This window comes from Eublepharis macularius, chromosome 12 (genome assembly GCF_028583425.1).
Source record: "Eublepharis macularius isolate TG4126 chromosome 12, MPM_Emac_v1.0, whole genome shotgun sequence".
NCBI classification, from domain to species: Eukaryota; Metazoa; Chordata; class Lepidosauria; order Squamata; family Eublepharidae; genus Eublepharis; species Eublepharis macularius.
The window spans coordinates 50,625,362-50,647,407 of NC_072801.1; the positions used below are offsets into that span (position 1 = coordinate 50,625,362).

The window sequence follows — 22,046 nt, forward strand, 5'->3', positions numbered from 1 at the left end:
AAATAGATCCCAAATGTTTTGTACTCGTATACTGTTTTTATCAAAGATAGCCATGAGCTCCAGAGAATTTTGTAGGCAAGTCTCTATACTTTTACACCAGTCTTAGGTGAAGTGAATAGGGTTGCTCTGGCAATATTTTGACAATTGGGGGACAGTCATGTTTGTTCCTGGCTGGCTATTATTGTTATCATTATAATTAATATTATCCTTATGGTTGTTGTTCAAACAAAAAGTGTACAAGGTTCTAACTATTGTGTGAATAAAAATAAAAACTGGGTTTTGAAAATTGATTTCATTTATGGCATTTAAGTGTCCATTATGTTGATAATTAATAAAATATTATAAATCATTACCCTGTTTAAAGTTAGTACTGTGGGGCCAAATTTGTGAAATTGCAGGGCAATACTTCTGGCTAGCATTGTTACGGGGAGGTAAATTTCTTTTTCCAAAATTCTTTTTTAAAATATAGCCATTGATGCCTCTTAGTCTTTTTTTTCTTTTAAAAAGGGAACTTCTCTTTCATTTCTTGTTGATTTCTCTTTGAAGATAAATTAATGTTCCATTTTCTAGCTTCAGTCCTTGCAATTGTTTTCATGTTACACACCACAGAATGGTGCTTTAGCAGGATGATAGGAAATCTTGGGAAGACATTGTCTGCCTTTGACCATCTACAGAGTGAAATTCTGAAATTCTGCAGAACTTCCCTTCCTGCCCCTCCTATCTCCAAATTTCTCTTTAATCAAAATGGAATATATTGGAAACAGACTCTGGATTATTAAAAAGAAAAAAAAATGAAAGGTTTGTTGGATTTCAGAGAGAAATTAGGTAGAGAAGAATTAAGAACATTTCTCTTGACAATGCTTCCTCTGCCCAGGTACAGATACCAGAACTCCAGAAATGATCTTTAGCCGTTCTGTATGCACCGGCTTTAGCCATTCTGTATGCACAAGCTTACTTATCAAGTTTTATCCTGCCCTTTATCTAAGAAGCTTGACACAGCGTTCTTCTTTCTCCCCTCTTCCATTTTATTTTCATGGTAGCCCTGTGAGTTATGTTGAGCTGAGAGAGTAATGGGCTCAAGGTCATGCAGTAAGCTTCAGGGCTGAGTGGGGACTTGAATGTGGATCTTGCCTGTCTCAGTTGACTCACTAACCACTCCACCACACGACATAGATAGTTAATTGCTTGGAGTAACTGCAGAACCTTGTTGTTTCCTCTCATTTTCTACCAGCGCAGTCTGCCTGGTTTATCAGGAATGGACCAACCTCCAAACACTCTTGGTGAACATGAGAACGTCATCTAAGTATGGTAGATAGTAACTTAATGGGCTCCCCCAACTCCCTCCTGTTTGATTTCAGGAGTGTGCAATGTTCCCCTTGGAGAAAGTCAAGATTTTTTTAATGCTGATATTGCCCATACAGTAGGGAAATTTTAAAGTATTTTAATTTTCAGATGGCAGGATTATTCCATGGTATGTAGTAAAATCTGAGGTATCTAGGGCTGTTCAGGTGTGTCAACTGGATCTAACTTGACAAGATGAGCTATCTGACCAACCACAGAATTTCAGGTTACAGTACATTTGATACCTTCAAGTGGGCTCTCTTTCTTTGGAGGTATTTAGGAAGACACTAGATGGCCACCTGACAGCTATGATGATTCTATGACTCAATATGAATGTACACAGAGTGGGAGAGGGAGGGCATGAAGGGATTAGCCAATGCTAGACTGTCATGGTACTTTCTTATATGACCAGGGTAATATTGATCTCCTCTTTGAGATCAGAAAGGAATTTTCCTCCAGGTCAGATTAGCTGGGGATCCTGCACGTTTTTTGGCCTTCTTCTGGCATAGAGTAGGGGGCATGGGATGGTGAAGGGTGGGGGGGAGAGATAGCTGTGAATTTCCTACATTGTGCAGGGGGTAGGACTAGATAACCTTTGTGGATTCCTTTCAGCTTTATGTTTTTATATTTCTAAGTGAATCAATGTTTTCTCCCCCTACTCTGTCCTGATATGCACACCCCAAATTACTTTTGGAGAAAAATGTCAGTTGTCAATTAAAATATATTTTTAGAAAGGCAAATGCATTCTAAACATACCATATGGTTGTTTGAAATCAACACTGGGTTCAATCTAAGCAGCTTTTTCTAACGATGTTGCCCAGTTCCCCTCCTTATTACAACCCCTTCCACAATGATTTTTGTACATGCAGGTCCAGTGGTCCCCAGCGTAGCCATTTTGGGGGGTCAAAGGGACCCCTCCCCACCAGAAAAGCTGCTTGGATCCAATCTATTTCAACTTATATTCCTTTCTGTTAACAATGAACTCTAATAAGAAAAGGTATATCAAGAAATTCATCAATTAGAAATGAAGACTCATGTTTATATAAATGAAGCAAGGGACAGGTTTGGTTTAGACATAACGCAAAACCATATTTTAACTATTGTTAGCTTGTGGAACCAGCATCCAGCTTACAAAGGATGTTTACAATTCAGGTTTGCCTGGACAGATGCTGGTTTCATCACCTTCTCTTTACCCAACCTTCCCTGCATTACCCTGGCTAGTGCTCCAGCCTGCATTGAGATGAGGACAATCCCATCACGCAAAGGTTTAAATCAGGTTGTCCACATTCATATGCCACTCAGAACCTTAATTATGTTGAAACCATCATTTAAGATCTTGGTTTGAGTTCACTTAACTAATTATGGTTAGTGTTGCTGCTTATATTTGCATAACCAATGCCACACTAACCATCATTCCAGAGGGTAGTCATGTTTGTCTTTTACAGCATACATATACAAGAATCATATAACACCCCAAAGACTAAATAATATTTGATTCTAGCTTAAGCTTTTGCTGATTACAGCCATCTTCTTCAGAGGTGCAGTAACCATGGTTTGATTAATTAAGCCATGGTTTTGCATGCCATCTGAAGAGAAACACAGCTTTTTCAATGATTAGATACCTCCCTATACACTTTGTTTCACTGACTCACTGCAGTGAGTCCAAAAAGTCTAATCATGTACAGGTCTAACATTTTGGAAAAGTTTTCCAGTTAATTCCCTGGAAACGGAACATATGTTGTTGCCTACCTCTAGGAACTGTCCGTTCATCTTGTCCCAGCTGACCTAAACTGTGAAATCTGAAGTACAGAGTAAGACTGTTAGTAAAGACTATTAGATCCATGCAGGATGAAAGCACCTAACACCACAACTGTTCCGCTAGGTTTTACTCACACTGTGTTTCAAGCTTAGAACTACTCAATCCTGATACAGTAGAAACAGTTTGTTATTTCAGTCCACTCTTTCTACTACTAGGAAGGAAAACACACCATTTTTTTCTGCATTTCCATCCGCTGCTGTGCAAACTCCCTATTTGATGGAATCCCTCAACACAAAATTCAGAAAATGGTAAGTGATGTTTCTTTACAGATATACATTTTCTCTGCTCAGGGGAATAATAGATGGGTGCTGAGGAAAGACGTGTTTGGCATGATCTTTTACATATTTACTTGGAAGTACGTTCCACTGAATTCAATAGGGCTCACTCCCAACTTTTCAAGTATGCACAGGACTGCAATTTTTAATATCCATCTACACAATTGCAAACATTACCCTGATTAGAATAAGATTAAACCTATACCTAAATCAAGTGATTAAAATAATCAAAAAGACTTCATTCATAAAATAGTGTGTATGGGGTGTTCTCAGTGGGGGAAACAATGGCTTACATCTAGAGAGCCCTCTGCTAAGTGAAATTTGTTCTCCGTCTGAGGAAGGGAGGCTTCCTCTATTGAAAGAAGATCCCTACTTAGTAAAAAAAAAAAGGTCTTTAGATTTAATGCAGTGCATTTAAGATTTGGCCAATACAATCTATACTCCACTGAAACAAATCGATTCTGGGCCAAGCTACAAGTGACGAATGGCATTTGAACAGCAAGTGGATTAAGTGGAGGGCAAGTGAACAGGGAGAAATACACTTGCCGTTCAAGTGTCATTCGTCACTTGTAGCTTCACCCTCTAACAGTGAAATTTGAAGCAGAGTGACTCCAATCTAAGCCCCATAATCTTACAGTGCAATCATATGCAGAGTTACTCCAGTCTAAGGCCATTGAAGTCAATCATACCCTTCAAATCATAAATATGATTTCTAATAGCAAAACATCACTAAGATTTTTCAGTATGACTTGACTAGTTTTGTGGAATTTATTTAAAGGGGACATATATGAGATTACAGACTCATTTTCAAATGATACATGTATTTTAGTGGCTTTCAGTTATAGCTGAATTGCATAGACTTTCTGGATGTGTATTAGAGGCACTGAAAGTTCTTATGCATTATATTCCATTTTATGCACAATATGATGCTCTTAGCAATAAATTGTGACCTCTTAGTCTTCTAGATTACCCAGCACCTCTAAGCAGCTGACATTTTTGAGAATCTAGCATGGGTGGCCATTATTTGTGGCTTTGCAACAAAGTTCCTCCCAAATGGCAGGGGCATTTGAAGAGGCCTGTACTAAGGTCTGAATCATATAATCACCCTATGGACTGGTGCGCACCTTTGAATTAAAAGTCATTATGTCTCAGAAAAAAATACAAGTTGCACAAAGAGACATAGAGAGATTTCCTATTTGTAAATGCCATGTAAATAACAGATATCTTCTAGGTAAGAAGAAAAGTATATATTTATGGTCATATACTCCTTTCCCAATGTCTCCCTTTCAGCAGACTGGGAAAATTAGTCCCAGTTCTCAAGCACCATGCTCCATGTTCAAGAGGTCATTTATAAAGGGAATAGTATAGTAGTTTTAATATCTGTGGGAAAACGCCATATTATTGCATAATTTAATGCATTATTATACTTTTTATTCCACTTTTAAAAAAAAAAACACAATTCAGTTTTATTACATTGTTTTGTGTATGCATTATGCTATTTTTATTGCATTAGTTTTAAATTTTGTAATCTGCCTTGATTCTCAGGGAGAAAGAAGCCTTATAAATGAAGAAGAGAAGTAAATAAATACAATGAGAGGCAGGCATCCTAGCTTAGCATTATTAGCTTATTTTAAAGTTTCTTTTAAAAAGGTAAACATCTTCCTTTAATTTGTCATATTTTAACAACAACAACAACATTCAATTCATATACCGCCCTTCAGGGCAACTTATCACCCACTCAGAAAAGCTTACAAAGTGTGTTATTAATATTCCCACAATAATCACCCTGTGAGGGGGGTGGGGCTGAGAGAGATCTGAGAGAGCTGTGACTGCCCCAAGGTCACCCAATCCAGCTGGCTTCATGTGGAAGAATGGGGAATCAAACCCAGTTCTCCAGATTTGAGTTCTGCCGCTCTTAACCACTACACCAAACTGACTCTCAAAAGCAATGGTTTGCTGAAAGCTTAAATATTAGTTATTAAACACTTCCTGAGCAGTGCCACATAAATATGTAGTCAATAATGTATCTTCAATGCACTACACCCACTCTGTGCAACAGTTTACTAATATCCCTCATTTTTTATAAATGAAGAACTGAGGCAGTCAATGAAATGCCCAAGGCTACCTGGTGAGCTGCAGGTGGGAAGTGAATCATCCTTGATCGATATTTTATTTGGGACAAGGTCGATAATCTCACCTACAGGAAGATGGAACAAGTGTTTACCAACCACACATCCAGACAGAAGCAGAAGTTTAACAAACTACAGGAAAAAAGACAGACAAGCCCAATGCTCGACAATGCACGCATTGTCATCAATCTGACAGACCGTCAACTCTCACCAGAAGAAACCTCCATCTTGGCAAAGGGAGGAAACTTTGCAGTCACCCCCACCAGAATTCCTGTGGAAGACATCATTGCAAATGTAGAAGCTGCCATCCGTCATCTACCTGAAGAGGAAGCTGAGGAAATAAGAGGAGAGACAGCCAGGATTCTACGAAAGCCAAAGCTTCCCAGCAGCAATATAACACGCAAGGAGAGAAATGCCATCAAGACCCTCAATGTAGATCCAGACATCATCATTCTACCAGCTGATAAAGGCAATGCTACAGTGATCATGAAAACGGAGGAATACAAAAAGAAGATTAAGGAACTCCTGGACCCCTCCACCTACAAAAAACTAAAACGAGATCCCACTTGCAAAATCACCAGGCTAACAGATGCGCTGATCAAGAATTCCTCACTACATCCCGACACGCACAGCAAACTATGCAAGACAGAAGCACAGCCACCTAGACTATATGGACTCCCCAAAATACATAAAGATTCAGTCCCACTCCGACCCATTGTGAGTGCCATTGGTTCACCGACATATGAATTAGCTAGACATCTGGCAGATCTCCTGCAGGACCACATCGGGAAAACCTCGTCTTACATCAAAGATTCAGCAGATTTCATCAACAAAATCAGTTCTCTGAAACTCAATCCACAAGACATACTTGTCAGTTTTGATGTTGTATCCCTGTTTACCAAGGTTCCAGTAAAAGACACTATTGCACTGATTAATCAGATTTTCCCAGAGGATGTAACAGCCTTATTCCATCATTGTCTGACAACCAGTTACTTCCAATGGGACAACGAATTCTATGAACAGATGGATGGGGTGGCCATGGGGAGCCCACTCAGCCCAGTTATAGCAAACTTCTACATGGAACATTTTGAAAAAACAGCTCTAGAATCAGCACCCCACAAACCCAGTGTATGGTTCCGGTTTGTGGATGATACATTCATCATTTGGAGCCATGGGGAGGAAGAATTGATGGAGTTTTTGAATCATCTCAACAACATCCACCTGAACATACAATTCACAATGGAGAAAGAAAGTGAGGGAAAACTCTCATTCCTGGATACCTTGGTCATCCGCAAAGCAAACTTTCAGTTAGGTCACAAGGTCTACAGGAAACCAACTCACACTGATCGGTACTTACACAAAAACTCCAATCACCACCCCCGACAGAAAAGAGGCATAATGAAAACATTAGTGGATCGTGCAAGACGGATATGTGAGCCGCGCTTTCTCAATGAGGAAATTAATCATCTAAACCACGCACTTCAGGCAAATGGCTACTCCAGAAATGAAATCCGAAGAGCAATCAAACCCAGGATGAATCAAACAACCAAAGAAAAACAGTCTCCCACAGGAAAAGTGTTTTTGCCATATATCAAAGGAATTACTGATCAGATGGGAAAGCTTATGAAAAAGCATAACCTTCAAGCAGTATTCAGACCCACCCGAAAAATACAACAGATGCTACGATCAGCAAAAGACAGCAGAGATCCCCTCACCTCTGCAGGAGTATACCGTATACCCTGCAGCTGTGGACAAGTTTACATCGGGACCACAAAGCGTAGCATCCAGACAAGAATAAAAGAACATGAAAGACACTGCAGACTTGGACAGCCTGAAAAATCAGCAGTGGCTGAACATAGCCTAACTCAAACAGGGCACAGTATCTTATTCCAGGACACCAAAATACTGGACAACACTTCCAACTACTTGGTCAGACTGCACAGGGAAGCCATTGAAATTCACAAGCATAAGCAAAACTTCAACAGGAAAGAAGAAACCTTAAGAATGAACAGAGCATGGGCTCCAGTTCTGAAAAACACCAGGCCAACAAAACACTCCACACCCGACAATAGCCCTGCAGAGAAGATTAGCACATCAAGCACCAATCCATATGCAAAAGAACCGCCTCAGGATACAGTGAAGCCTCCCGCCATTAGCATTCCACACCCTGGGAAACTCTTACAGAATGACTCAGCTCAACCCCACCCCTCCTGAGTAGATACAAATGACCTACATCTTTTCCACACTGTGACACTGAGAGATCTCTGTCTTTTGGTGCTACACCTCTGAAGATGCCAGCCACAGCTGCTGGCGAAACGTCAGGAACTACAATGCCAAGACCACGGCAAGACAGCCCGGAAAACCCCCAACAACCATCGATATTTTATTTACTGATTCACCCAGAAAATTGGCCTCTATACTTTCTCTTTTTTACTTTTCTTTTTTTAAAAAGGCCTTAATTTTGTGTTTGAGTTGTTCTTGTTATTTTGTAACTAACTCAGACTTTGTGTGTGTGTGATAGTACTCACTGTCACTGGTACTAAGAACCAGCACCTTTTGAGGGCTCTTCAAAGTCCTTATCCTTGTGCACTGGCCCGCCCTGCTCAGCCAGAGAAAGAGAGAATGGACCCTCAGAAACAGATCAAGAAAACTGAGAAATCTGGACTCAGGGCAGTTTAACACAGATTGGGAGAAGCTGAAACAATATTTGGAGAAGAAATGGGAGGTGGGAGGAAAACTGTGGCAGTTTGAGAACTACTGAAGTATAATAAAAGTATAATAGAGGGGGGTGACTTTACCGGGGGAGGAAGAGATAAATGTGAATTTATAAGCAGTTAGATTAACAGATTGATATATATATAGATATATATATAGGTTAATAGATAGAACATTGATAGAAAATAATTAATGATAAGGTTTAAATATAAGGATTGAGTAACCAACAGTATTTTCTTTCTTTGATAAGATCTATATAATGCACCAAACTGAATATACAGAAGAGTCAAATTGATTGACTATGTGATGAGCTATATAGAATTACCATAAAAAGATAGAATGAGTAATATATAGAGAATAAGTCAAATTGTTTGATTTAAATGTAAGATTTTTATGGTTTATGATATATAGGTTTATGATATATAGAAATATTTAAAAATGGAAAATGGGATAAATTGTTTATCCAAGATGGAAACAAAGACTTACAGTTTGGGTATATAACAAGAAAAGTAGTTAAGGATGTACTGCTTAATATAATGGAGAATGTATATCTGTTTTAGATAGAGGAAATTAATAGAAGTAAGGGAAAAGGGACAAAGGGTGGGAAAGCTGTTGGAAGTCAACAAAAGGGGGGGGAAAGGGAGGGGGTTAGAAATGAAAAATTTGGGAAAAATTGAATGTAAATGTAAAAATAACGGATTCTAACCCAATAAAAAAAATTTTCAAAAAAAAAAAAAAGAAACAGTCTAGTGGAGATCTGGGGGACAGAACTGGTGGAAACTTGTGCAACCTTATCTATGAGTATTGGCACATTTTTTTCCTGACAAAAATCACTGTAACTATCTATCATTATTGTTGTTTCTTCGCAGATCACACCTTCTATCATGGAAATACAAAACCAATCCAGAGTTAGGGATTTCATTCTTCTGGGCTTTCCCACATCTATGGAATTCCAGATCTTGCTTTTTGTGGTGTTCCTCATTGTCTACATTTTGGTATTGACTGAGAACATCATAATAATGGTTACTGTCTGGATGAATTTCAACCTCCACAAGCCCATGTACTTCTTCCTGTGCAACTTGTCCTTCCTAGAGGTCTGGTATATCACCGTCACCCTGCCTAAGACTATGGCCAACTTCCTGATAGAGAACAAGCGCATCTCTTTTGTGGGTTGCATGATGCAACTGTATTTTTTCCTGGCATTAGGCTGCACTGAGTGTGTGCTCCTTGCTGTCATGGCCTATGACCGCTATGTTGCCATATGCTTCCCTCTGCGCTACCCAGTGATCATGAGAGGCACTCTCTGTGTCAAGCTGGCAGCCACATCCTGGATTAGCGGCTTCTTCATCTCCATGTGGAAGGTGCTCCTGATATCACAGCTGACTTACTGTGGCCCCAATGTCATTAACCACTTTTTCTGTGATGTATCCCCTCTTCTGAATTTGTCGTGCACTGACATGTCCCTGTCTGAGCTGACAGATTTCATCTTAGCTTTGTTTATCCTCCTGACTCCCCTCTGTGTCACTATCCTATCCTACATTTACATCATCTCCACCATCTTGCGCATCCCTTCTGCCAAGGGTCAGCAGAAAGCCTTCTCCACCTGTGCTTCTCATCTCACAGTTGTTGTTATCTTCTATGCTGCCAGCATTTTCATCTATGCCCGCCCCAAGGCCATCTCTTCCCTCAATTCCAGCAAACTGGTCTCAGTTCTTTATGCTGTAGTAGTCCCTCTTTGCAACCCAATTATTTACTGTCTCAGGAATCAGGAGGTTAAAGAAGGTCTGAAGAAAACTCTGCTCAGGAAACCAGGGCTCTTGACCCAAAATATTGCCAATGGAATCGGGCAAAAATGAAAGGGAACAACATGGATTTGATACTGAAAAAAAAAGAAAAACCTCAGCAAATCTCTTTTCAAGGGAGCTAAACTCATATGCTGGAAATCTAGTTGGTGTTTAAGGTGCTACTGGCCCCAAATCTTTCTGTTTTACTACAGACCAACACAGCTACTCTTTGGGAACTATTTTTGAAGCGGACAGTTTTTAGGAGTAAACATTATAACTAAGGTTCTCCTCAGCTTGGTCAACTTTTAAATGATATAGAAATGAATTATTGAGCAGCTCCAAAATTTTCAAAACCTGTTTTTTCTGGTAACTTTCTATGTTTGGGAAGAACAAACACTGCAGGAAGGAGAGGGAGTTCTTTCTCTGGTGTTAGTCACATGTTCTTTTTCAGATTAGAGATACACCATTTTGCAATTCTCACATTTAAAAAATAGCTTGCAAATGGTGCCTCAATACAGTAAGATTGCTGGAGATTGAAACAAGCCATTTACAATCTCCCTAGAACCAGCCTGAGTTAAGCATGCACATCTAACACTACACACGTATAGACACTTCCCAAATTCACTTCCTTTGTATTTGAAGACCATGGAGATGCTTATATAGGTTCATTTAAAGGTTTTCAACAAATGCTACAGTGTATATAGGATCAGTGAATAGGTTAGCTGTAAATGTGGTGTGGAGTACAGGGAGACGAGACATTTCTTCCACCTCAAGACACTTGTTGGTTTCTTAAAAGAGGCAAGCAATTGAAACTAAGGGCCAAGCTACACATGACGAATGACACTTGAACGGCAAGTGGATTGAGTGGAGGGCAAGTGAACAGGGAGAAATACACTTGCCGTTCAAGTGTCATTCGTCATGTGTAGCTTGGCCCTGACACACTGTTCTACAGCTTTGGGGCAACTACTGAAAAGGCCTTGGCTCTTAGTCAATATAGTTCTTGCCTTCACAACAGATGTTATCTGGAGTACGGCAAAGCCTTGTAGGCATAATAGTGGGTTGGATACAACCAACATGTCTGCTGGTGGAAAGGGGAAGAAGGTTCCCATTTGACCACCTAAAAATACTATGCTGGAGATCATGGAACCTGCACAGAGAAAAACCCTGTGGGACTGGGACTGTAGTAAGGAGGAAAACTGGGTAAGACTTTGAGTCTCTCTAGACAATACTTTTGACACATGTTCTTCATGTACTAGCTAGAACAGAGGCTCTTAAAGAGAGAGCAAGCAAGATACAGAAGACATAGAGAGCCTGTATTTTTTCTTCACATGTTCTTCATGTGTCAGAAGATGCAACATTAGCTGGGAAGAGTAATTTTAAATGACAGAGCTGGTAGCAATCACTCCAGAGGGGATGGATTTTCTCACAGCCCTCCGCTGCCTCTGGCTTACTAGACTGTCTCCCCTTCTGGAGCCTTTGCCATGCCAAGGCTCAGTTAATTTGAAGTTTTAAGCAGTGAGGGCGGCAGGGCAAAGGCTCCAGAAGGGGAGACAGTCTGGCATGCCAGAGGCAGTAGAGGGCTGTGAGAGAATCCATCCCCTCCAGAGAGATCTCTTCCGGCTCTGTCATTTAAAATTATGCTTCTTGGCTAACATTGCATCTCCTGGCACTTGACGAATATGTGCCCAGGTGTCTTGTGTAGAGTGAGTGAAAAACCGGGCTATATGTGTGTGTTCTTATGCAAGTAGAAATTAAAAGGGTAATTTACTTCCTAGTGACCTTTCTACTTCCAAAGCAGTCAGGCTGCAATCTTCAGGATGTTCTGGAGCATCTTGGAATAGCAAACAAGTCCCTACGCAGTGTGGATGCATCATTGCAACTGAGGTCACAATAAATATGTAACCTCTGGCATAGGGAGTAGAAATGGATGGTGCCAGGAGCATGGTAGGGGATGGGCAGTTGGTATTTTAATCCCTCCCTTTCCAGGTCCCACCCTTGATGTAACATCACACCAGCAAATTATGAGAAGTAACTAAAACTACCGTTCAGTTAAATGGGCTGGGGAATGTATGTTGTAAACTACCCACTTCCTTTCATCTTAACCTATCTGAACTTTTTACTCAGATTAAGCTGAAAGGAAGTAGGCAGTTTGTGGCATGAATTTCTAAGCCCAACTGAAGCCCACACAATCTGTTCAGCTGACCACTGTCCAGACAGAAAAATGCAAGAGGTGAATTATAATAGCACAATATCTAATGGTCCAAGGACACGAGAACCTACTGTGAGTTAACACTACAAAGCTAGCTAGCAGGGATATGGATGAGGGAGGCATGAATGGACTGGAAGGGAAAGACAGACATCTTCCTAATTCTACCCCAGTTTCCTCACCATGATTTACCACAAGTCTTTAACCAGCCTGCATGAAGGGATAGAGAAAAAGACTGATGAAAAAAATCTCATGTGTGGGCTTGTATTGGTTCTGTAAGTGTACAGATCCCAGACCATAAAAGGTTTTAAAGGTAAGAATCAGGCACACAAATTGAACTTGGAAACTAATAAGCAGTCAGTGTAGCATGCATAATAATTTGCTTCTGATAATAAATGAGCAGCTGTATTTTGTGCCAAATGAAGTTAAACCATATAGAGTTTTTGGCAAATCCTAAAATGTCACCCCCAACACCATGACATCACTTCCATCCCACCCCCATTTTTCCATTGCTGATATTGGAGGTGCCAACAGGCAATAGAGCAAGAGACCTATCCAAACTCCACTCTCCCATAGAGTTTTGGTGAATCTTAGAGCACCACCCCAATGTCATGTCATTATTTCTGGGTTTTTTGCCAGAAGTGGCTTCATGCACTGGTGTGATACTGGTGCGCCTTTTCCTTCTCCATCCCCCAGATTCCTGGGAGGGTGCCAGGTGAGATGTAATGTCACTTGCAGATGCTGCTGCTTCCCATACAAGCTATGCAATTCCAATGGATACACTTTGGAGCAAAGTTTCCATCCACAACTATATCTATCCCAGGCCCTGTATATATATCCTACCACATGAAATGTCTGAAAGGAGGCAATGGTTTGAGGGCTTCTGGACAGTTGGGTTAGAAATGCTTATAAATGACTATGCCATGTAGTCAATACTATATCATCCTTTGTGACAAACAAATTTGGCAATCTGGTGTTTATAAAGATAATGTTCCATTCCAATAGAGAATGATAGGCTGCTTAGAGATTACAAAGCACTTGGTATTTCAATTTAGAGCAAAGTAAAGAACAAAGTGCAATGTTTCTGTAGATCTTGAACTATTAATTCCACTTGAGCAAAACATGATTAGGACTTACAAGGGGCACTTCTTGTTCCCCTCCTGCACCATGCCCTCTTTCTCTTCCCTGACCCATAGCCTCTCACTCATTTTCCTACTTCCTTATTTCCTTTCCACCAACCTTGGTCTTCCCTCTGTCATCACCTTTCTCCCTTCCCCCTGGCAGGCTCTCCCCTATTGCCAGTTGTATGTTGCCACCTGTGCTGGGCCCAGTAACATAGTAGGGAAACTGTAAGAACTAGGGTTGCCAGGCCCTCTCAACATCCTGGCAGAGGACCTGCTCCTAGCAGGGGACTTACCTCTGGGTTGGGGGGGGGGTGGGTCACTTCCAGGAAGTGATGTCATAATGTGGCCCCTGGGAGCATGCTCACACTGCACAGGGGCTCAGATTGGGGCTGCTGCAGAACACGGAAGCACTCCTGCCCTCTACAGGGGCTTGCAGCACCCAAAACGGGCCCATTTTGTTTTATATCGGGCCCATTTTGAGCTGCTGCGGAGCGCGGGAGCACTCCAGCACTCCAGAGTGGCCCAAAATGGGCCCAATCTTTGCCAAAATGGGCCCCAAATGAGCCTGATTTGGGCCAAAATGGGTGCATTTGGGGCCGCTGTGGAGGGCAGGAGCACTCCCGTGCACCACAGCGGCCCCAATCCAGGCCAAAATAGGCCCGATCCAGGCAGCTGCTGTGCACGGGAACGTGCAGCGCTGCAGGGGAGTGCACACAGAAGGTGCACCCCCCACTGGCGAGGTAAGTGGGGGCGGGGTGTGGGGGTCTGCCATCCCTAGTAAGAACTTGCAGTGAGTACTTAACTTTTCCCTGTATCCCCTTTCACACACTATTTCCTCTTTCCCTCCTCTTGGCAGCCCCCGTATTCTCACCTTTCCCTATATCTCCTCTCCTTCCACTAAACATCTTAACTTGTATCTGCCCCCATCTTCATCTATATTTACTAATTTACTTAATTTACATACTGCCTTTCTCCACAGTGGAGACCCAAAGCAGCTTACATCATGCTTCTTGCCTCCATATTTTCCTCAAGACAACCCTGAGGAGTTGTTAGGCTGTGTTTGGATCAGTCTCCCAGTGAGCTTCCACAGCAAAGTGGAACCTGGGTTTCCCAGATCCTAATCTGAAATTCTAACCACTATACTACATTAAGTTTAGTGGGAGCTGCTGTTGAACCGTAGCAAGAAGCCAGGCCTGGGTGAGTCATGCAAGTCATGCGGTATCAAGTCTTCTGGTGGTTGTTTTGGGGCCTGGTTCCAATAAGTCTTCTCTCAAAAGGCCAAAACAGCTATGTAAAGGGCCCTGTCCCTGCTTTTTACTGTCAGAAACCAAGCTTGAAATAATGACCTGTCACTTGGTTGCCTAGCAACAGCCATTGAGGGCAGCTGTTTAAACTACAAAGGCTCCTTTAACAACAACAGCAGCAACAATAACAACAATAAACAACATTCAATTTATATACCACCCTTCAGGACAACTTAACGCCCACTCAGAGTGGTTTACAAAGTATGTTATTGTTAATCATTCTAGTTTTTTATTTTTAAAAAAATCCAATGTATTTTTTTTTTTTTAGATTTCAGATTTTTGTGCAAACCTGGGGCATTTTTTCTGATGTGTAGGAAGATCTCTTGTCTGTTCACGGCTCCAGTCTCCAGATTTAAGTATCCACAGATCAGGGCCACTTTGCTATTAATATATAGAATTGAATCAAATTGAATCACATGGCTATATGATTATAAACAAGCAATATAAAGTTATGACAGCAAAAGATATGATCATGTGGCATTATGATGATGATTACACTATGAAAGCTGCATTTCCACTTAATTGGATGTAAATGCCACTTTAGGATTTATTTTGAGTAAACACGCAGAGGATTGGCCAGTAAATGGGGATGAAATAGGTTGGATCCAACCAGGGCTGTTTCCATATGACTTACCTTTTGCCACAACACAGTGTCTTCATGCGCGAAATCGCGCCAGGAAGACACTGTTATCATGCAATTTTGAGCAAGAACATGCTGTGTTCCAGCAAAAGGTAAGCCATGTGGAAACGGCCCAGCTTTTCCACTGGTGGAAAAGGGAGGAGATCCCCTTTGAGCATGAAAAAGGGCATTAGGGGGTCTCTCAAAGAAAACAGCAGCTTTGGATGGTGGTGTCTATGGCTTTGCATCCCCACTAAGCTCCCTCCCTTCCTTGAATTCTGCCCTCCATGAGTACTGCCCCCAAATCAAAAGGAATTTCCTGAGACAGAGTTGGGAACCCTAGTCATGGGACAGGCAAAGACGAAAGCCATTTGGGTTGGGGGGGGGGATATAGTAGGAAGGCAAGCTTGGTGAGATTGAGTAAAAAAGTCGGCTCCAACCCATAGAGTAATTAAGTCATTACAAAATTTTGATCATTTACATGAGTTCCCTTAATGAGTCCAGCAGGCTTATTTTTAATGTAATGACTTGCAAGTCCATAATGTAACTGCTTGCAAGCCTTTTCAAATGAGGTTTTCTTCCTCACACCAAGGAGGGATGCCAGTCTTGAGATAATGACTACTTTGACATATGTAATTAAAAAAAAGAGTTTGTTTTTTCCAAATACAGAGTTATGCATTAAAACCCATATGATAGATTTTCTGAATCAAATGGCATGATACAATGCTTTCTTAATATTTTGAAATAAGTTGTAAATGAAAGACTGGAATCTGGAAATGGAAAGTCTGTGATTCATTCTACTTATGTGGCAAATACACATCCTAAACAATGTGCCATTCTCACAGTGTGCTTTTCACTTTGCCACACACATGCACTCTCTTTTGTGCATGCTAATTTCACATTTGGGAAATATTGTATCTGCTCTGTAGTTCAGAATAAGTCAACACTCTAGGGGCTAAATCTGAAGTGAGTAAATATTACCTTGAGAACAATTGGAAGTGGCAAGAACATCTCATTGAACCTCAACACTGTAGAAACAAATTCCATCTTAGTGGAAGACAATATTCGCTCTGAAAATATTGACACAACTATGAGATGTTTGATGCTTTGAAGGAATGATACTTCTGAGACATGTCAGGAGGAACCAAGGGTCCCCATCCCAATATTTGGAAATCCAGGTGAGAGATGATTTGCTATCATGGTGTCATCACCACAACAAAAATAGTAAAGGTGTTGCTGCAGATATTTAGATGGAACTGAAACAACTACGGATCTATCAGGTTGAGCTAATTGGTTAATATTCTCTGCTGTGTACTCTCAGCCACATTTGTATGTGAAGAAAACTGTAAAGCTAAACCTTCTGCCACATTCTTGGCTGCAGTGTTTTTAAATAAGAGACACCACAGCGTTCTTCAGTTCTTAAGCTCTGAATGTTGTAGAAGGAAAGAAAGCGATGCCTTCGGAAAAAGGCTAGTATTATCTCCACAAATCAGTTAGACCCATTTCTGCCTCTGTTAGAACAGGAGAGGAAGACCATGCCAATCATCATTTCAGCTTCTTGGGTTCATTGTTCAATGGTTAATGCAGAGGTTGGAACAAAGTAACAGTATCAACAACAAAGGAATCCAGTGTCACCTTAAATATTAACAAAATTAATTGCAGCATAAGCTTCATGAAATAAATTTTGTAAATCTTTATAGTGCCACAAGAAGTCTGTTTTATACCACTACTAAAGATTAACATGGTTACCCATCTGGAATTATCATCAGCAAACAGTACATGCTGTCGATGTTAGATGTCCTAGGTTGAATTGTGAGTCTTAGTCATATTATAAAGTCATATTTAGGTTTAGCAGCTAGATGGGAAGGTGTGTATTCTGAATGAAGAAAAAATTAATGTGATATATATGAATTGCACTGAAGGTGGCATGATATAGCCTGATCTCATCAGATCCCAGAAACTAAGCAGGGTCCATACTTGGATGGGCAGCCACCAAGTAAGACTCTGCAGAGGAAGGCATTGGCAAACCACTTCTGCTTCTTACTTGCCTTGAAAGCCCTTGGATGGGGTCACCATTAGTAGATTGCGACTTGATGGTACATGCACATACATACACACATGAGCTGCATGTGGGATTCAGCCATCACAGATTGAATTTGCACAGCATTTAGTGCTAACTCTAATACAATTCTTTTCAGAGGACTATTAATCCTTCTGATGACAAATTACTAGAGATGTTTCCAAATTCCTGCTCTGTTGGATTTTTCTCCAGAATGTGTTTCTCTGATCCAGGTTTTTCATATAGTGAAACAGAATTGCTTACTCTTTGCGCCCATTTTCTTTTCATGAGTTTGCAATTTTTTAAAGGATGGGGGCATGCATTGGACTCATTTAAGTGCATAACATTATTCAGGAACTGTGGAAGTACAGACCATAGTACATACACTTATGAAATATATATAAAATATGTATCCACAAAAGAAAAGTACCCATAAATTTGCAGTGATCATTAGAAATATGGAATGAATACGATTTGTCCAAAGATATTGTCATATTTACACTTCCTCTTCCTTTCAATTATTCAAGTACTTTTTCATAATATTTGCATTGCATGTGCATGTGCAAAAATAGAAATATATATATATATATATATATATATATATATATATATATATATATATATATATATATATATATATATATATATATATATATTTCTATTTTTGAAGGACCATAGTTTGAAGTCACTAGCCACTCTATCTCATCTTCCAGCATACACAAAGAAAACAGACATATGACACTTACAAAATATACTCGGATATATCACTCATTGTGATATGATCCCTCATATCTTGTTCTGTCTCTGAAGCCATAGAACTGAAATAATCAGAAAAATTACCTGATGCAACTGGAATATACCTCCAGAGTGCTTGTAAGGGATCACATAATTCGAATGTGTGTGCATGCACACACTCACATGCTGTTTCTTCCTTCTGTGCTACTTTTGGGTAGATAGGGATTTTTTTAAAACATGAAGAAGCAGAAAATCCTCAATCAAGCAAGGAATCCTCAACCTGCACTTTGAAGAAGGACTATTTAGCAATTGGTACATCATATGAATCTCCCCATATCACGTTTTACCACTTATATTGGAAATTCTTATTTCCCCCACTGGCGTATGAATTTGAAAGTTTCCTAAATATTACCTCAATGTTGCAAATCCCCTTATTTTTCCAAAGATAATATTCAGAATTCTTGGAGTTTCAGGGAAAGAATGGCTGGTGTAGTCCTAGTGTGACTCACCACAGTTCAAGAAGTGTTGTTCTAAAGTGTCTCTTTTTGCGACATACATGATATTTTGATACTTTTATTGTTTGCAATGGCCTTTGGCCCAATGCAATAAATCCTGAACTGGATATTTTGATACGGAAGCCTTATATCCCTAGAAACCCGTAAGGAATGCTGTCATTTCGATGTGTATGACACAGCAGCTTGGTGAATTTTGTATTGTTTCCCATGTGTTGAAAAGTGTTGGGATTCTTGAACAAGTAAAACTAGCACCAATATTCAGACTGTACCTCTTCGTTCGATGATGTGTACAAACTCTAAGGGCCAAGCTACAAGTGACGAATGACACTTGAACAGCAAGTTTATTTCTCCCTGTTCACTTGCCCTCCACTTAATCCACTTGCCGTTCAAGTGCCATTCGTCACTTGTAGCTTGGCCCTAAGACATCAAGGTGTATGTATAAACATTCTGGGTTGGATCCAATCAGCTCTCCTACAGGAGTTAAAGAAACAAGGGTTATTTGTTGATCACCCAAAAAGGACTATGCTGGACTTGCACGGACAAAAGCCATGTGGGATGGGGTGCAGGAAGGAGGAAAACTGGTTTAGTAAAAAAGGACCCAACTCAGGGGGGCCCAACAAGGGGCTTTCAAGGCAAGTGAGAAGCAGAGGTGGTTTGCCAGTGCCTGCCATTGCAGAGTCTTTCTTGGTGGTTGCCCCAGACACAACGGCCAAACTTCAGGATTTCCCAAGCCAGAGTGATATTATTGTGACAAGGGAAGGAGGGGTGAACTATTTACCCCACTAATGTCCTTCAATGAAGGGTGGGATAAAACCAAAATATTTTTTTTAAGGAACGTTTAAACAATACTTGGATGAGTGACCACCCAGGTGGGTAGCCATGTTGTTCTCTAGATGAAGAGCAAGGTTCAGGTCCAGTAGCACTTTAAAGACCAAAAAGATTTCCAGGGTATGAGCTTTTGAGAGTCAGAGCTCCCTTCATCAGACAAACCTATGCAGTGTGAATGTGTATGATATGATACGGTCACCAGAGAATGTGATAAGGCTAGTTAGCCCTCTCTCCTTAAGCATATATTAGAGTACTAGAAACAAAGCCTGTTGTGGGGAAAAAATACAATCGGCTCTAGAAAGGGGAGGGTGGGCAGGCAGGCATTCACTCCTCCTCCATCACTGATCCCAACCAGTGAAGGCGGGAGATAGGCATTGCCACCTGCTCTACAACTGATCTCAGCAACATGAAGGAGTAGTGGGCTTTGCTACCTGCTGCACGTCTAATACAGACTGGGTAAAGAGGGGCAGGCATTTCCACTTCCTCCACTCCTGATCCCAGCTGGATGAAGGGAAAATGGGCATTGCCTTCAGCTCTGCACCTGATTACGGCTGGGTGAAGGGGGGCAGGCATTGCTACCTGCTCCAAGCCTGATCCCAGCTGGGTGAAGGGGGTGGCATTGCCACCTGTTCCCTGCTGGGTGAAGGGAGGAGTGAGCACTACCTCCTGCTCCTTGCCTGATCCCTACAGGTGAAGGCAGGCGACGGCCTTTGCTATGTGATCTGTTCCTGATCCCAACTGGGTGAAGAGGGTGCAGACATTCCCACCTTCTCTGCTCCTGGTTATGGCAGGTTGAAGGGGGGGGGGGTAGAGATTGCTGCCTGCTTGATGCCTGATACCGACAGGGTGAAGATGGGGTGGGCATTGTTGCCTGCTCAGTGCCTTATTCGAGTAGGTTGAAAGGGGTGGGCATTGCCACCTGCTCCATTTCTTGTCCCAGCTGGGTGAAGGGAAGAAGGGAATTGCCTTCTGATCTGTGCCTGATCCCACCAAGGTGAAGGCACGAGGTGGGCATTGTCACCTGCTCCACTCCTTATCACAGCTGGGTGAAGGGGGTGGGCAATACCATCTTCTCTGCTCCTGATCCCAGCTGGGTGAAGGGGGGGTGGACATTGCCACCTGCTCTGCTCCTATTACCAGCTAGGTTAAGGCAGAGAGTGGGCATAGCCACCTGCTCCGTTCCTGGTCCCAGCTGGATGAAGGCAGGTGGGCATTGCCACCTCCTTTGCTCCTAATACCCGCTGTGATAAGGCAGGAGTGGGCATTGTAACCTGTTCAGCTCCTATTGCCAGTTGTGATAAGAAGGGTGTGTGTATTGCCACCTGCTCTACTCCTAATACCAGCTGGGTTATGACAGGGGTGGGCATTGCCACCTGCTCTGCTCCTAATAACACCTGGGTTATGGTGGGGGTTGGCATTGCCCCTCCTCTGCTTTTAACAGCTGGGTTAAGGTGGGGGTGGATATTGGGGCATTGCCACCTGCTTCTCTCCTAATGCCAGTTGTGATAATGTGGGGTGGGCATTGCCACCTTCTTCACTCCTAATACCAGTTGGGTTAAGGCAGGGGCAGGCATTACCACCTACTCCACTCCTGATCCCAGCTGGGTGAAGGGAGGGGCAGCATTGCCACCTACTCCGCTCCTAATACTACTTTGGTTAAAGTGAGGGTTGACATTGCCACCTCCTCTGCTCCTAATACCAGCCTGGGTTAAGGTGAGGGTCGGCATTGCCACCACCTCCTATCCTAATACCTGTTGGTTAAGGTGGGGGTGGGCATTGCCACCTGCTCCACTCCTAATACCAGCTGAGTTAAGGTGGTGTTGGGCATTGCCACCCGCTCTACTTGTAATACCAGCTGGCTGAAGGGGGGGTGGGCATTACCACCTGCTCCACACCTAATGTGGGGGTGAGCATTGCTAAGTTCTCTTCTCCTATTACTGGCTGTGTTAAGGCTGGAGACAGGCATTGCCAGCTGCTCTGCTCCTAATATCAGCTGGGTTAAGGCATGGGGAAGGTATTGCTACCTGCTCCACTTCTGTTCCCTGCCTGGGCTTCCCACCAAGGTATGTTTTCTGGAGCGATATGGTGAGTTACCTGAGCTTTCCTTTGTGGCAGCGCCCTCTGGTGGTGCACCAGGGTATAAAATGAGTTGTCTGAAACATGCTTACTCAATTATATATATAGATTAGCAGATTTTTAATCCAGTGGCACCTTAGAGACCAACATGATCTTCAGGGTATAAGCATTTGAGAGTCAAAGCTCCCTTCTTCAGATATCCCTTCTTCAGATATTATAATATTAGAAATCTTTCCCTTCCTGATAGTTCCTAAACCTAATCTCTCAGTATGATTTTGCTCACACCTGTTTTTCTCTTTCAGGGATGAAAATTTTTCAAGTAAGGTAACTATTGCACCAAGGAGCTGTTCCCCCCTCCCCCTCAAAAAGCTACCAATAGGATATCCTGTAAAATGTTGAGGGCTTCTGTGGTGAATTGCTGAAATCTCAAAATTGACTATGATTGCACTGGGATAAATCGGGAACGCTGCTCATCTGAAAAAACAAAACCCTTCTTTCTCTGTGTAACTGTGTAACC

General features: G+C 41.7%; 1 protein-coding gene across 1 annotated transcript; it reads left to right on the forward strand.

The window, feature by feature from the left end:
* Nucleotides 1-9,163: 9,163 nt before the first annotated feature.
* LOC129339209 (olfactory receptor 6A2-like) lies at nt 9,164-10,135 on the forward strand. The gene has a single exon (XM_054993806.1). The coding sequence runs from the start codon at nt 9,164-9,166 to the stop codon at nt 10,133-10,135; it is 972 nt and encodes a 323-aa protein (XP_054849781.1).
* The last annotated feature ends 11,911 nt before the right edge of the window (nt 10,136-22,046 follow it).